The 16,225-nt window shown below is 35.1% G+C and overlaps 1 protein-coding gene across 5 annotated transcripts in view; it reads right to left on the reverse strand.

Annotated features, from left to right (window-relative positions):
* The window catches only part of SCN2A (sodium voltage-gated channel alpha subunit 2), a 73,754-nt gene that overhangs the window by 33,753 nt on the left and 23,776 nt on the right, over positions 1 to 16,225 (reverse strand). For 3 of the 5 annotated variants that reach the window (XM_074548565.1, XM_074548562.1, XM_074548564.1), the window contains exons 4-11: positions 13,865 to 13,952; positions 12,102 to 12,230; positions 11,521 to 11,612; positions 10,170 to 10,442; positions 6,206 to 6,269; positions 5,511 to 5,652; positions 4,518 to 4,724; positions 2,776 to 3,066 (exon numbers count right to left, since the gene is read on the reverse strand). In XM_074548565.1, the coding sequence (XP_074404666.1) occupies positions 2,776 to 3,066; positions 4,518 to 4,724; positions 5,511 to 5,652; positions 6,206 to 6,269; positions 10,170 to 10,442; positions 11,521 to 11,612; positions 12,102 to 12,230; positions 13,865 to 13,952 (1,286 nt within the window). Of the gene's footprint in view, positions 1 to 2,775; positions 3,067 to 4,517; positions 4,725 to 5,510; positions 5,653 to 6,205; positions 6,270 to 10,169; positions 10,443 to 11,332; positions 11,425 to 11,520; positions 11,613 to 12,101; positions 12,231 to 13,864; positions 13,953 to 16,225 lie in introns of all 5 variants that reach the window. The other 2 variants (XM_074548566.1, XM_074548563.1) reach the window with 1 other exon arrangement.

Here is a 16,225-nt window from a genome sequence, read left to right on the forward strand (position 1 = left end):
TTTTAGGCAAATTTTCTGTGACCCAGTCTGCACACAGAAGTAGCTCCTAAATACTGCCTAGTTTAAACAACATACATATCTTTTCAGATATTAAAGTAGACCATAATATAGGTTTCTTCTTTTTAAAAGTCTTAGCTATCCTGAATATGTAACAATTTGCTTGTAATTTTACATAAATAGATTTGCTAATCTTCATCAGTTTACTCATTGGAGTAAATATTCTGCTATTGGAGGATCTCCTGTATTAGAGTCAAATTAATGCTCTAACCTTAAAATTAATTATACATGTTCTTAATTTTAATTCATATCAGTAATTGCCTTGACTTCATTGGTAACTATTAGCACCTGATTTCACCCAAGATCTCTATGAACAGCAGAGATGATACATAATGAAGCAGTGTCTTTGTTTCACTTCTGCAACTTATCTTTGTGTACCTGAGCCCCATTGTATTAGGGACTGCAAAATGCAGAACAAAAAGGGACTCTGCAAAGAACTTATCATTTAAATGTGACACAACAGATGGATACAAAAAGAAAGGGAATACACAGAAGCAAAATTGATGAGTATGATAAACAGTCATCTTAGCTCACCTGAAGTCACTTCCCTGTCAAGTTTTCTGTAGGCAGCATGGTAAAAGAGAGTTTTAAAGAGGGATTTGAGGAAAGCAATGAAGTGTTCTGTGAAAACTCATGGGAGCTTCTTCCAAGCATGAAGGGCAGCATACCAGAAAGAGCTCAAAGAAACTAGTTTGAAAATTTAACAGGAGGTTATGAATGCTGCTTTGGGTCAGTCAAAGCTGAGACTTGTTTACTGTAAGTAGACAAGGTGGGTTGGGAGGAACTTTAGGTACAGTATGTTTTATGATATTAAAAAAAAAATCTTTAGGTAAATATGTTTACTAGCAGATTAGAGAAAAGCAATGGGATAGGTTAGTGCTCTTTGCAACAACATTCTTGATGAATACAGCAGTAAAGAGGTCCAAGTTAAAAATGATTCACAGTTGTGGGTCCAGAATAGGGTTTAAAAAAAAAAAAAGAAAGAAAAGAGAGAGAAAAGTGATCTAGCAAAAGGCCTTGTGGAAATCCTTTGGAAAACTGTCAAAGGGGTACAAGGATCTCCTAAAGCACAACTAAACCAGGAGAATTGAGAGGAGACAAAGTTATGAATGTTAGGAAGAATAAGATTTCAAGAGGAATAAAATGGTCATTTACATTGAAAGAAAATGAAATGCCAAGGAAAAAGTCAAAGATTATATATAAGCCTGAGTTTTTTCTAGGAAAATGGTATTAAAAGCTGGTGAGTGGAATTTCTTTTTAGTCGTTAGAATCCAGAGTGAAAAGGAACTAGGGTGGGAAAACCAGAGGGGAGGTGATTTCTAGACTGTCATAGTCAAACAACTGTAAATGAACTTGGAGACGAAAATGTTAGAACAAGAATTTGTATGAGAAATGCTTAATTCCTGCAGCACAAGATGGATGAGTTGTGCTGCAGTTGAATAAGGCTTCAGTTTGAATGAAGAGATAGGCAAGAATATGCACCTAGGGGATCAGATGGATCTTCAACATGAAGTTGAAGTCAATTGACATGTGTGGAAATTTGTATAAGGAACAGAATGAATCATGAACTAAATTCAGCAATGAAGCCTCACAGAGATTAGCTAGACAGCTAACAACATAAAACAGTGGCAGACCAAGGAGGTGGGGTGGGGGGAAGGGAAGGATACATTACTATTGAGAAAGGAAATACATTAGGAAGTGAGTGGAAGGATTGGCAGAAATAGTAAGCCAGAAACATTATATTCCCACCACAGTCTGGTCTAAGGATGACAGTCCTTAGTAAGAAAATACTGGTTGAAGAGGTCTGAGCTTCTTTGAGAATGGGAGGCTGGAGAAAACAATACATGAAGAGAGTATGAACACTCATGACCTATTAAGGGATGAAACAAACTTTCTAGAGACAGAAATAGAAAAGGATTAAAAAGGCAGGAATGAGTTTAGTAATAATGACTAAAAAGAGGGAGAAAGCAAGTCATGAAGACCAGGGAAAATCGAGAAGATGGAGATAAAAGGAAGAAGCATATAGAGGCACAAAAAGAGGTGGAAAAAGGAGAGAATGTATGTGAGATCTGGATTTGCAGTGCTAAGGGGAGAGTGAGAAGTGGGCAAATGAAGAGGAGCTTTGAAAACTGTAGGAGATAACATTACAAAACTATCAAATGAAATAAATGTCTGGATGGGAGATGCAGATGGCATTCTGAGTCACTGATGTTTCAATGTAAGAGAACACATGCAGAGACACTTTGCCACACACATTTCCACCTTCTTTAAGATAACACAATTAATGGTCTCACATCAATTAATTTCTTAAATTTCACATGAGCATTAATTTCTATTAAGCATCCCAAATTTTAATATTCTTCTCATTTGAAACATCACATTTTGTATGTATGCACCCTGTTTTGAAGCTACTCATCATGCTGAATACATCCAACTTGGTGGGGAGATAGGTCCATTTTAACTAAGAAGCTTGAAATATAGCTTCTATTAATTAGTATATGTAATTTTGATTTTTCACACAGGAATTCAGAGTAAAACCAAAATCTCTCAAATTCTTGGTTTCATATTTGGCTGCAAGTTTTTACTTGGTTAGTCTTTGATTTAGGATATTAATGAATCTGTGGTATCTTGCAAGAATTAACCAAACTGCTATACAGTGCTTTCTTTATATGATGAGTAGACAAAAAAGGTGTTTAAGAGGTAATAATACTATGGTACCTGATGTGGGGAAGAGAATCTCTTTTCATATGTCAATCTATTCCCCTCAATGGAAAATCGGAAACCTTTCTTTTTGATGCTGTCCTCTGATTCCGATTTGTGAAATTCTTCCCCATCCTTCTCCTCGCCTTCAGACTGTTCTTTCTGCTTTTTTTTCTTTCTTCTATTCCTTCTCTCTTTAGCACTCTTTGAGCTCAGCTTTGATGCCTCAGAAGAACTTTCGGAGAATCCACCTATTCCACCTACTCCACTATAATCTCTTGAGTCAGCTGCTGCAGCTGCTGCCGCCGCCTATACACACAAGCACATGTGCAATTTACAGCATTTATACAAATACATACCCTGCTCACTATTTCAAATTTATTGCCACTCTTAAAGAAACTATTATTTTGAAATAAAAGCAGTGTTTCACTTCACCAAACCCAGCATATCATAAGAAGTGTAATTTGTGAAATACTACAGGAACCGTAATTTGCCAATGCTCCATAAACCAAGAGCAAGAGTAACCCAAGGGAAAACTGTGCTGTCAAAAAAACAAGTTAAAAAACATCTGTTTCAGATTGAAGCAATATGCTGCAATGATTTTTTCATCTGAAGCACTATGTAAAAATAAAGAATCAAGGCTCAAAAAAATGGTAAAATCCCCGTTAACTGGAACCAACACTTTCTTATAACATTTTGATGGGTTTTGAATACTCCCTAGTCTATTAAAGATCTTGTGTAATGCTGATATGTCAGCTTTGCAAATAACAATCAGAGATTTGTGTTAAACTATCCACTATTACATACTTGTTGCTGTTTGATTTTCAACACATGTGGAGCATTTCATTAACATTTATTTACAAGGTGTGGTAAAAAACAGGAAAAAGAATATCTCCCAATTCCCCCCAACACATAGCAATTGATCAATGAAACATAAAACGCTGACTGCTGCCTTTAGTCATGTGCCTATATGGAAGGCATAGTTCAACTTCTGCCCTATGAGGCCACATGCCAAGAAGACATATAAATTTTTCTATTAAAGATTTGAGAGCCTTCAAAAAATGAAACGTAATTTCAAAGCAGCATGTAATCATTACATTTGTATAAAAGAAGTGTTTTCTTCGGTTTCTCCACTTTTCCCAACTCTCTTTAACTATGTCTTTCTGCTGTGAGAGATGGGCAGGGAGTAGAAAAAAGCCAAATATTGCTGAAGGGAGTAGAAAAAAAACCTAATATTGCTGAAGCACCATCACCTACAATAGTTTTGCTTCTGTTACTTATATAAGCACAATTACTCTTTGGATTTTTTTTCCACATCTCCACCTCCATTTCAGACAATCACAGAATGGTTGAGGTTGCAAAGGAACCTCTGGAGGTCATCATGTCCACCTCTCCAGCAGACAGGGTCACCTAAAGCAGGTTGCCCAAGGACCATATCCAGATGGCTTTTGATTATCTCCACAAGAAATCTGGACAACTTTTTAAGTGCTCCAATAAAAAGTTAATTTCCATCTCCAGTTTGAAAACCCAGTGCTTTAGCTTTTTGGTTATTATTTTTTGTCACAAAATTAACAGGTTCAATCAAACCAGCAAAACCAGTGCAATGGAAAACATCAGAGATTGTTTACAATATGAAGAAATTGATGAGGCAAAGTAATATATTGTTAGAAGTAGGGGAATAAAAGTTTTCTCATATGCGGACCTAAAGCCCATGTTAACAGTCATGCATGGACTGAGGAAATTTTACTTTACAGGGATACCTGAGCTTCTTCCTGTTGCTTTTTAAGTTGTTCCAGCATTTGCTGAAATTCTGCCTCTTTCTGCTCTGCTTCTTCCATTGTTGCTTGATTCTGTTCTTCATAGGCCATGGCAACCACAGCCAGGATCAAGTTGATTAGGTAGAAAGAACCCAGGAAAATGACCAAAACAAAAAATATCATGTATGTCTTCCCAGCAGCACGCAGTGTCTGGAGAAAAAGCGATAATACACTCTTTAAAAAGACTTTAACTATTGTTGTATAATAAGTTAATCTCTATGTTATACTTTAGATATATAAGATTGATTTATGTTAGCACAAGATTATTCAGTTAATTTTTCCTTATAGAAATAACATTATATCCTAGATACATATGAAAAAGTTTTGTGTCTACAATTGTCAAGGTAAATCCAGTTCTGAATAGCTCAGAACTTATACGAGTAAGAATCTATACATCTACATTACTGCCTTTAAATTTAACAGTAGGTGGGGCCACTGATCAGCATCTTACCTTCCTGTCTCATCAGTCTCAAACTACACTGCCACAAAAATAGTGCATTATACAAAATGTTACAGTGGAGAAAATTATAGTCCTTCAAGTAAGGATATTTGTAGTTCAGGGACAAGGTGTAACTTTTTCAAACAAAACAAATTTTTACTAAACTGCAAATCAATTAAACATAGCATCTCTTTACATCATGCATGGGTAAGAAACTTTGACAACTTAAATTCATGTATTCATTTAGGTAAAAAAAAACCAATAATGCTTAACCATCCTCATAAAATAACAGCTATTCCCTATAATGTATTTAAGAAGCACATCGGAACCTAAATCGTGAATAAGGGCCTTATTGTTTTAGACAACAGTTTACATATATGAAATTAAAGACAATTTCTGTTCCAAAGGCCTTAGGGACAAGTGAATGAAAATAACTATGCAAATACTATGTAGTAATGGTATTGGTGATGGTGCTGTTTATTTTAATAAGTCCTCACCAGCTGGTAAAGATTCTCCCAAAAGTCCTGAGTCATCAATCGAAACAGTGACAAGAATGCCCAACTGAATGTATCAAAACTTGTGTAGCCATAGTTGGGGTTTCTACCAGCTTTCACACATATATATCCTTCTGGGCATTGACTACAAAAGAAGAGGAAATGCTATTTTTAACAACTACTCTATATTACGATATGCTGCAGTAAAACAAAATTGTTCAGGAGTACCAGATGCTAATGAAATTATGAACAAGTAAACCGTCATTCTACATACCTAAGATAAAAATATATAGCTTATAAATTTTCACTTTTTAATTCTACTTCCTAATCATATTTCAATACTTTAATAATATAACCAATAGTATTCTACCTTTCTCCACAAGTTTTCATAACACATCTCCATCAGGACAAAAGAATACCAAGTAGCATGGCTGATAAACAGTTGTTAGCAAGTTGGCAGCAACACTTATGCACAGATCATTCATGTGATTACCTTTACAAAAGTAGCCTAAGAGGCAGATGGAAGTGCCTGTGTAAATTCAAATCACAGAGATGGTTGTATTTAGGTATAGCTTCAAATGCAAAACATTGATAATTTGCAACTCTACACTTGATATTAAAGTTGACTACCTGAGCTATTCTAAGTAGCTTATTATTTGTCTTTGATGCATAATGAAAAATGATGATCATTTTCTTACCCTGCATCTGAGCTATTGCCACAGAGCAGTGCATCATTTTGTCCTTCCAAGAAGTAGAAATGACCTTTTAAAAAAATCAAACAGGTGATGAGAAATATAATATTTATGCCTAATGAAAATTGAGCAATCATATAGACTTTTACACGTGAAAGAAACTAGCAGAGCTAACAAACTGTTCAACTGCAATATATAGTGGTTAGGAATGAAAAAAGCATGGAAAGTATTGTTTTATCAGGAAAATTACTTTCTACAGAATCTTCAAGTTAGCCTTTCTTTAGAAAACAAAAAGTTAGTTATGCAGTTAATTCTTGGCAACCTAACCAAATTATAAGATACAAGGGGAATATCAAATTGTGTATGCTAGCAAATAAAAAAACACCAGGAAAATGAAGCAAAGGATGAGAGCAATTCTGTGACCTAATTTGTGCCTTTTGATAGAACATTTAGTACTATTCATATATAATTATCAATTACATATTATTTTATCCAAGTATTCCTTTAAAAAACCTGAACTATTAGGGATGACATTTCTTCTGTGTGCTCAGCACTGGTGAGGCCACATCTCAAGTACTGCGTCCAGTTCTGGGCGCAACAGTTTAGATAGGACATTGAGGTGCTGGAACAGATCCAGAGAAGGGCACTGAAGCTGGTGAAGGTTGTGGAGCACAAGAGCTGTGAGGCGCAGCTGAGGGAGCTGGGGGTGTTGAGCACAGAAGGATCAGGGGCCCTTGTCACTCTCTACAACTCCCTAGAAGGAGGGTGTACCCAGGTGGGCGCCGGTCTCCTCTCCCAGGCACCCAGTGACAGGATGAGAGGGCACAGCCTTAAGCTGTGCCAGCGGAAGTTTAGGTTGGACATAAGGAACAATTTCTTCACAGAAAGGGTGGCTGGGCACTGGAATGGGCTGCCCAGGGAGTTGGTGGAGTCACCATCCCTGGAGGTGTTTAAGAAGACGGGATGTGGCACTCAGTGACATGGTCTAGTTGACTAGGTAGTGTTAGGTCAGAGGTTGGGCTAGATGATCTCAAAAGTCTTTTCCACCCCCATTGATTCTGTGATAACACAACATGTTCAAGAAATCTGTAATTGGACCTTGATTTGAGCAGCTGGGGGAGAAACCAGGTGTTTATTGTACCTTACACAAAACTAATACACAAAATTCTGTAGCAGAGGAATGTACTTGAACATTTAGGCTAACTATAAAGATGAGGTAAAAAATAATTTAAAGTGACAGAAGGCCTAAATACCCCCAACACGCTCTTCTTTTTTATTTTATTTTTCTTCCTTTGTAGCAGAAAAGGAAACACATTTTGCCATCAATTCCTAGTTTGTGATTCTTAGGGTAAAAATGGGAATCTCTAATGGAGATTTTTTAGTCAGGTGGCACATTAAGCTAAAGTTGCCAGAACTAGGTATGTTCTGGCTGTTCTCAGGAAGCAGATGGTTCCGTGAGATTCACTGCCAGCTGGCATGGACTAACTTAGCTGGCATGAGCTAACTGAGGGCTAATGCTAAACAGGCAAGCAGGGAATTGCAACCAGTTCCTACTGACTGCTTCTACTCTGTCACCACCAGTATACAATAGAGGCAGCATAAAATCTGCTTATTTTAAAGAGAGAGAAATTATGTCCATAATTTATATATCTGCAATTCTAGTCCCAGATATCATATAAGAAATCAATGCATTTTCAGACATTCTGGTAATCACAGAATCACAGCCTGTGAGTGACCCCTACTTAAAAAGAAGTTTAAAAATGCCTGCCCACAGGCTCCAAGCAGAACTTGCAAAACCCTCTGTGGGCCTAATCCACATTCTTTTGTAGCACAGCTCCACTTTCAGTCCACTTCTTTGGAAAACAAACAAGATTCTTTTAATACAAAAATAATAATGCTTAATCAATAAAAACAGTAAATATGAGTTTGTAGAAAATATGCCACATACAAAACTATTCCTGTCTCCTGCCAGCTTTATAACAGAACAGTCATGGGTACAAGTCCTACATAACACTTCCAGATACAAATAAAGGAAATGTGTTCTAACTGGAAATATCACAAAACAATTGAAAAAAGTTCTTAGAGAGCTATTGCCAGTGATACAATGTCAATTCATTAAGGAACCTCTCAGAAGATCTCCCAGGCATCTATGCCAGACATGGTTTTCTAATAAGTTTCATTACCAACTCAAGACACAATAGAAAAATAATGCATCAAGTATTCTGAAGACATAAGGCTAGGAGAAAAGGTATTTGATATTTAAAATGACCTTTACAAATTGACAAGTTTGTCCAAAAGCAATTGGATTTATTCCAATAGAGAGAAGTGGAAAATGCTACACTTGGCAGGGCAAAATCAAATAGGTAAATACAAAATATCAGGATGTAGCTGCAGCCACCACTGTACAAAAAGATGCAGTAACTGTCACAAAATACAAACTGTTTGTGAATCAACAAATACAGTGCTGATATAAAAATGACTTAATTTTGAAATGTGCTAATAGGAATGTTGCATGGTGGCATGAGGTAAAGACAAAAATCAGAAGTAATTGCTAGAGGAATAAGCACCCAATTTAAGGATCTCATAAAAAGAAAAAAAAACATGCAAACAAAAATAAAAACAATAAGACGAAAAAAAAACCAGACAAACTGGAAAGATTGAAAAAAAGAATAAAAAATGAAAATAGGTATAGAAAATGCAAAACAGCAAATAGGATTACTTGCCTTAGGAAAGACCACAAATGCAGAGAATAAGAGTTTTTAAACTGTATAAAGACTAATATAAAGTAGTCTATGATTATCTTAGTCCAGAGCAGATGTAGTAATATAGTCAATCAGAAATTAGGAAAATGTAGGTCAGATATTTAGAAAAAAAACCCTTTCTATTTGTGTGACATAGTACCAGAAACAACTAAAGGGGAATGGAATGGAATCTGTTCTTCAGATGGCTTTAAGAATAGGTTATCACCCAAAATTTCTGCATGACATTTGTATATTTCAAGCATGCTGAGATGATAAGTATATTAAAAGATTATGAGGCAATAAGACTTGGATCTAAAAGCATTTAGTTCTTAACTGAGGTTCCCTAACTTTCATTGATATAGTCACCAGTTAAAATAGACATACAGACTTTATTAAAAACCTGTAACACCTAATTATGAATACATTAAATATACTAAAAACTCTAAAATAAATAGAAGAGGCTGAACAGAAAAATGGGAGAGATTAACAACATGAAAGACAGAATAGCAATCTAATATAGATATGTTCAGAGTCGTTCTATCTGAATTTTTAAAGATGTTTTGTTAACACAGTAGTAACATTAACTACCTAAAATGGTGGAAATAGTGTATTATGAGGTACAAAAGAGAAAAAAGTGCTCATTTCTTGATTTTCCAAAGAGAAGAAACAACTTAAAAGACAGCAATATGGAATCTAGTTCTTATTTTGCAAGTAAGAATCTTGGGGTAAATCACTGGCATTCTCTTAAAGGAATGTCTATGCTGTGCAAGGGCGTGTGGGGCAAAGCCACTCACCCAACTCCAGAAGGAACAACAATTCCTTTAATTCTACATTTACGTGCTCTGGCAGGATTCCTGGGCTAGCTGATGTTCACATGTGGGCTTATGAGACTGGGCACTACCTTGCACTAACCTAGCTGTTACATTTCAGATCACACTGTTTCAAGAGACTTGAAGCTAGCATGGAAATTTCTGGTTTATGCTGCAATGTGATTTTAATCTAAAAGTCGTATTCAGTGAAAGAAAAAGATATTTTGCTACCCAATATAATGTTATGAATGTTAAATTATATAATGACTATGCTTTTGTTTATTAGAGAGAAATGAGTGCTTTTATGTCTCTTGGCCATATTACACACTTTTAAAGGCAAGAGAAAGATACTGATGTTCTCAAATCTGATTAAATCAATACTAGAATATCAATGCAGTAGATAATATAATTAACTCTTACTTTTGTCTTCGATGTATTCATCCCAGTTAAATATTGTCATTGTTGCATTAATAAATGTTCCATTTTCACCTATAGAGCTATTAAAGATGGAAATAACAGTTGTTTCAAAAGTAGAATTGTCTGGAGGCCACTGCAGGCATTTATTCCTCAGGTTGCCCATGAACAGCTGCAGCCCTATCAGCGCAAATACACTCAGACAAAACACAGTCAGGATCATCACATCTGAGAGCTTCTTCACAGACTGAATCAGGGCTCCTACAATGGTCTTCAGGCCTGCAAAGAGAAAAGATTTTTATTATGATGTTAAATAAATAATAAACGCTCACAAAAAATCATGTGACTTTTTTCCTGATAAAGATATCATGCAAAAAGACTAGTAATTTGTGACACAATAATTTTAAAGAAAAGCTCTATTATTTGGAAAGATGAATGAGAATATGTAAATTTATACTTATTTCATAGTGTAAAAAAACAAAAATAGATAATACCAAACACATTGTTTTTGCCAAAACAAGTGATTATATTATTCATGCTATATCTCAACCCTACATAAAATAGCATTGTTTGCTTTTGCTGATGCTTCTTGCCCAAACCTTTCTTTTATGAACTTTTGCAATGTATTCTATATTAATGTAACCCCATTGTAAAGACATTATATGTGCACATTGAAATGATATCATAATAATCTTGTTACAATATATGAGGGGTGATGGTTTGGAGAAGAAAGACATCTTTGGAACAATACCCCATGCATGGCCCATGCTATCCTTTAGAGTTTGTTTTTTTTTTTTGACATAACTTAAAACTGAATTAAGTTGCTATATCAAGTGCCTCCAATAAATGAGAAAATTTGCATCAGTATGAAAGCTTAAAATTAACTTATATTTAAAACATATAAAGGAAAGCTTGATGTCATAAGATGCAAATCACATAGGCTGTTTACTGCAAATATCTCATGCAAGAATTTGTTAAACTCAAAGGCTGATTTTTTTTTGAGAAGAAAATACAATTAATACAAGCATGAATCAATTTAAATAAATTACATCTTGATTCCTGCTTTTTTGGTTTGTTGACAATGTGTAGCAAACAAGGCTTATGATTGAAAATGTGAGTACAGCCTTTGTAGAACAAAAGTCAGCCTCGGTGTTTAACCTCGCTCTCACCTGGAATGACTGATATTGTTTTCAAAGCTCGGAGAACTCTGAATGTTCTCAACGCTGAGACATTGCCCAGGTCCACAAACTCTGTCACATATCTGTAATAGGGGAGTTCACACACAAACACAATGACAGCACACAAATAACAGTTGGAGATACGAGGGGCCTAACACCTGACACCAACTACTTCTTACCTGGAATTACAGAAATAGTTTTCAAAGCTCTCAATACTCTGAAAGTTCGAAGAGCTGAAACATTGCCTAGGTTTACAAATTCTGTTACATACCTGTAGGATTAAATCACAATTACTCAGAATTGAGGCAGATTTTATTCTATTTGCTTGGGTCTTTGAGCAAGACCTTTTCACCGTTCACCATATTTTGCCTGTGTTATAAATATACTTCTGGCCATAAAATTAAATTAAGTTTTATCATAATAAATCACACTGACTCGATGTTTGAAAACTAATCTGGTCAGCTATTAGCAGGAAGTCAAAAGGATTCCTTTAATTCTGGTATGCAGAAAGGAGACAGGATATGAACAGTTCAGGGTGACGGCATTCACAATCCTAATGGGCTGGCACACCATGCTGGCCTCCGCAGCACATGCTTGGCTAGAAATACTAAAATGTGTAAAAGAGTAGAAGAAACATATTGAAACTGCAGGAAGTCCAGGCTCCAAATATTCTGGCTGACAAGATATGAGGCAATTTTTAGTCACTAATCTCATGCTACCAGAAAGAATTCTTAATTAAAAAAATAAGTAGAAGACTTACGCAAATGTAATGACAGTGAAATCTAGCCAATTCCATGGGTCACGGAGAAACGTAAAATCTTCTAAACAGAAGCCCCTTGCAAGAATTTTAATAAGTGATTCAAAGGTATAAATTCCAGTGAATGTGTATCTGAGGAAAATATGCAAGACAGAGTTTATAGATCACGTTATTTTTGCAGTTTATTCTCTCTAGTTGTTTTATTCTCATTTTCTTCTCATTAAGTAGCATAAGAAATAATGGCAGTTACAACCAACTTTAACATCTGCATAATTTATACCATAAGAAAAGAGGAATGAAATTAGGATTAAAAGTCTGATAACCCACATCTTAAATCTAACTTCTACATTCTATGCAATAAGACAGATGCAAAATTCCCAGTTACTTCATTGGTGCATGTTTATGACCAGTCTGAATCCATGTTATAACGAAACACAGAGATGTATTATGTTAGGATTTTAGAAGTTACTTTCAGGCTAAAAATTCCTTTCTTCATTTTTTTTTAATGCTGAAATGTTGCTTACTCCCAAAAGTTGGCAAGTGCCAACCCTCATGTCTTCATTGCTCTGTAACTGTGCTATGGAGTAGATATATCCAGTACTTTACTTTCAGCAAGAGAGATGTAGTACTGGAATCAAACAAGTGCAAGAACAACCAAAATTATTTATGAATGCCAATAAAATTTTGACTAAAAAATGTGGTTGAAATGTAATTTAATTCTAGCATTCTGAGTAATTTCAATCTTCTGTGTCCAAGTGATGTCATCCTGAAATTTAATTTAATTTATATCTGTAATGAAAAGGAATTCAAATTAAACTGCTCAAAAAGCTTACTCTAACTGAGCTAGCCTGAAAACAATTTTCCAATATGAAATTTTTTCCATTCAATTACTAAAAAATTTATTTCCTACAGAACTTTACTCCACAGATAAGGACATCCATTGTAACTCTAACTGGCACAATATACAGACATGAAGAATGATTCAAGCAATGAATTTTCATCATAAATATTTACTACATGCTAGGCATCCTCAATACATAGAGACTTACACTGAACTCAAAATGAGAATGTCTTATTGAAACCTTAATAGCCCTATGGTGTTTTGATTTCTGGATATTAAACAGGTATGGATCAGCCCAAGCAGTAGAGAATGTGAAAGAAGCAGCAGAAAGGAAGCACCAAGAACTGTGTTTCACACTGTGGCCTGCAGTTCCGAACTGTCATTGTGTATCGACACTTCGAAGCTAATTGGACCAATTAGCCAAGCAGTCATCATTTTGCACCAATGATTAACTAACCATTTCAATACTTTTTTAATGGCTAATTCCGCATACAAGTTTTCCACCGTTAGATTGGTTTTGGTAAGAGAAAGCTGCACTGTGATCAACACAGCCATCCATAAGATGATTCCTTTATGTGTAACAGTTATTGCAACAGAGATGAAAGACTGAATTTCCCTGCATTCGTGCACAGATGTGATATAGAACACAGTCAAAATATTTATAATCCACTTTTTCTGTATGATCATAAGAATAGCTTTTCTTGCATTTTCCTTCTAGTACTGCAAACAGAGGAAGGACATTAAAGAACTTGTCATGACACAATTATATGTATTTAATGTTACAGCAAAGGAAATAGCATCAGAACAGCTGTTGATAGGATATCCCATCAAGGTAGCTGCTGCCAGGGGAAGCCATCCTAATATAATTTACAGCAGTTTATTTCTGATTATTGGATATTATTCAGAGAAAATCCATTTAACTTACTCTACATTCTTTGTCCAGTCTGGAGGGTTACTCATGGTCATAAATACGCAGTTGGTCAAAATAGTGCACATGATAAGCATGCTGAATAATGTAGGCTAAGAGTTAAGGAACATAAGCCAGAAAATGTCATAAAAAGAGTATCAAATAACACACTGCTTTGGTAGATTTTCACTATCAGGAGCTATCTATTCCTCTACTGCTCTTTTAATAGCCAGGAAAAAGCCCTGAATATGTTAAAGCTTTCATTCCCTGTTTTATAGCCACAAGAAAACAATCATACACTAAAAATTAGAAAATCTGAAAGGTATTTTAAAAAAGCACCCCAAGTCTAAAATATTTTTTCTTATTGAACAGAAATGTCACCCTTTGAAGTATTAGCTTCTAATTTCATGGAATAACACAAAAAGTATTTCTTTTAGATTATCTAGAAAAATCTGAACTGCTTCATGCATGCAAAGAAATGAAAAATACATTTTCTTCACTTTAATGTTTTATCATAAAATTGGGCATGTATCAACATTTTTCCTTATCACTATGATACACTGAAAGCCAGCTGCCACATAATAGGAGAGAACATAGGGAAATCTTAGTGAGAAAAGTATTCTCTTGCTGTTATTTCATATATGACTTTCGTAATATAGATGCTTTTGGGAGGGGAAGGCACACGTGATTCTCAAAAACATAAATCCAAATAGAATTCCAGAACAGGTCCATGTCACTCTGAATCTACAACCTTTTTTCTCAGAACTGCTGACATTCTTCTAATATACAAAAAAACCACAACCATCAAAATGAGAACCATGCAGATAAACCATGAAACGCCCACATGATGGCACCAACACCTAAAGCTACAGAGAGGACAAAGCTCGAGTTTGAGAACAGCTGCAGGTTCTTGTGGTGCTCCTAAATAGAAATCCAAATACAATGGGGTGAGAAGTACTGTGAGGTTCCCCTTGAAAACTTTTCTTTGCATGTCTATGCTAATAAAAAAATCTTTAAGTGATAATGATACCTCTACCTTCTGAGCTGTCAAAAAACTGTAGCATTATATTCAACAATATAACAGGTTTTGGGTTTTCTGCGCAATGAATATATTTTAAATCCTTTATGAGAAACCAGCTTTCCATTATGGAATTCACATATGAACAGAGCAAAAGAGAAATAAATGTATGTATTTTTAATATTAAAAACCCATGCTACAAGTGTTTCACCAGCCTGTACTTTACATAGGCTTTCAAAACCCTTTTTGATGAAATGTCCACTTGGAGTTGCAGATCCTCACTATGCTATCATTAGTGGAAAAATAATTATAATACACCTTACCATAAATTTAAACAACATGTTTTAGAATTCTGACTTTGGTGACTAGCCCTTCACCACCACCTCAGTGCCACAGTCTTCTATTATTCCCCATAACTCAATAAAATAATGCTTCAGAATATGGTAAAGAGTGTCATATAATTGAAAAATAATTATTTGTAATGGCACCTGTAGCAAAAAAAATTGAAAATAGGCTATGTAGTATCATGATTGTTTTGGAAGTCATTTGTAGGCTAGGCATCGATAACAATGTCTAACAGATACCAACCACTGTAATTGTCAGTCTTCCAGTATACCAAGACTGAAAAAAGTCCTTTCAAAATTTAGTCTACATAATCTTAGGATACCTATATGCAATGCTAACACAAAGCTACTTTCAGTGTGCTTATGTTAGACTTCTGTAAATACAAGTGTGCAAACATTTGTATTCTTTCCTTATTAAGTAAGCTTGCTTTCTGAAGTCAATGACTTCATGGCTCATGTTGGTATTTGGGATCAGACCAGTGGGATGCCTACCATAGTCTGCTATTAAAACACAGAAAAAGGCAAAATAATAGTTAAGTAATTATAATAATTTAGCTTTTCAAATCTCTACCTGCAATTGGAAATCTCATGACCTTCTTGAAGACTGAAATTAAAACATCAATAGGCTTACAAGTGTATAATGCAATAATGATCAAGAAATTAAACAGACAGGTGGGATACATACAAGACTGAGAACGAATAACAAAACAAAAAATCTAAGCTGTGTTATGAATCTATCTTTCTGTAAGTGTTATCTGAATCAGAAAATGAAAAGGAATAATGAAACCATATTTTCACTAAATACTCATGCAAGCACAGATCTGGGATCAAAGATTTGATTTTAATATACAGTGTTAGGGAAGAACTGAAAGTATTCCAAGCAATATATCTGCAGTTTATGAAAAATGTGGAGGAGGGGAAAGATGAAAAAAAGATGTGAAGATTACAGAAAAAAATAAGAGGGACGAAAAAATTATGTGGGGGAAGAAAGAAGATACAGAAATTGTAAAGGATGAT

The sequence above is a fragment of the Zonotrichia albicollis genome, chromosome 10 (assembly GCF_047830755.1).
Source record: "Zonotrichia albicollis isolate bZonAlb1 chromosome 10, bZonAlb1.hap1, whole genome shotgun sequence".
Classification (NCBI taxonomy): domain Eukaryota; kingdom Metazoa; phylum Chordata; class Aves; order Passeriformes; family Passerellidae; genus Zonotrichia; species Zonotrichia albicollis.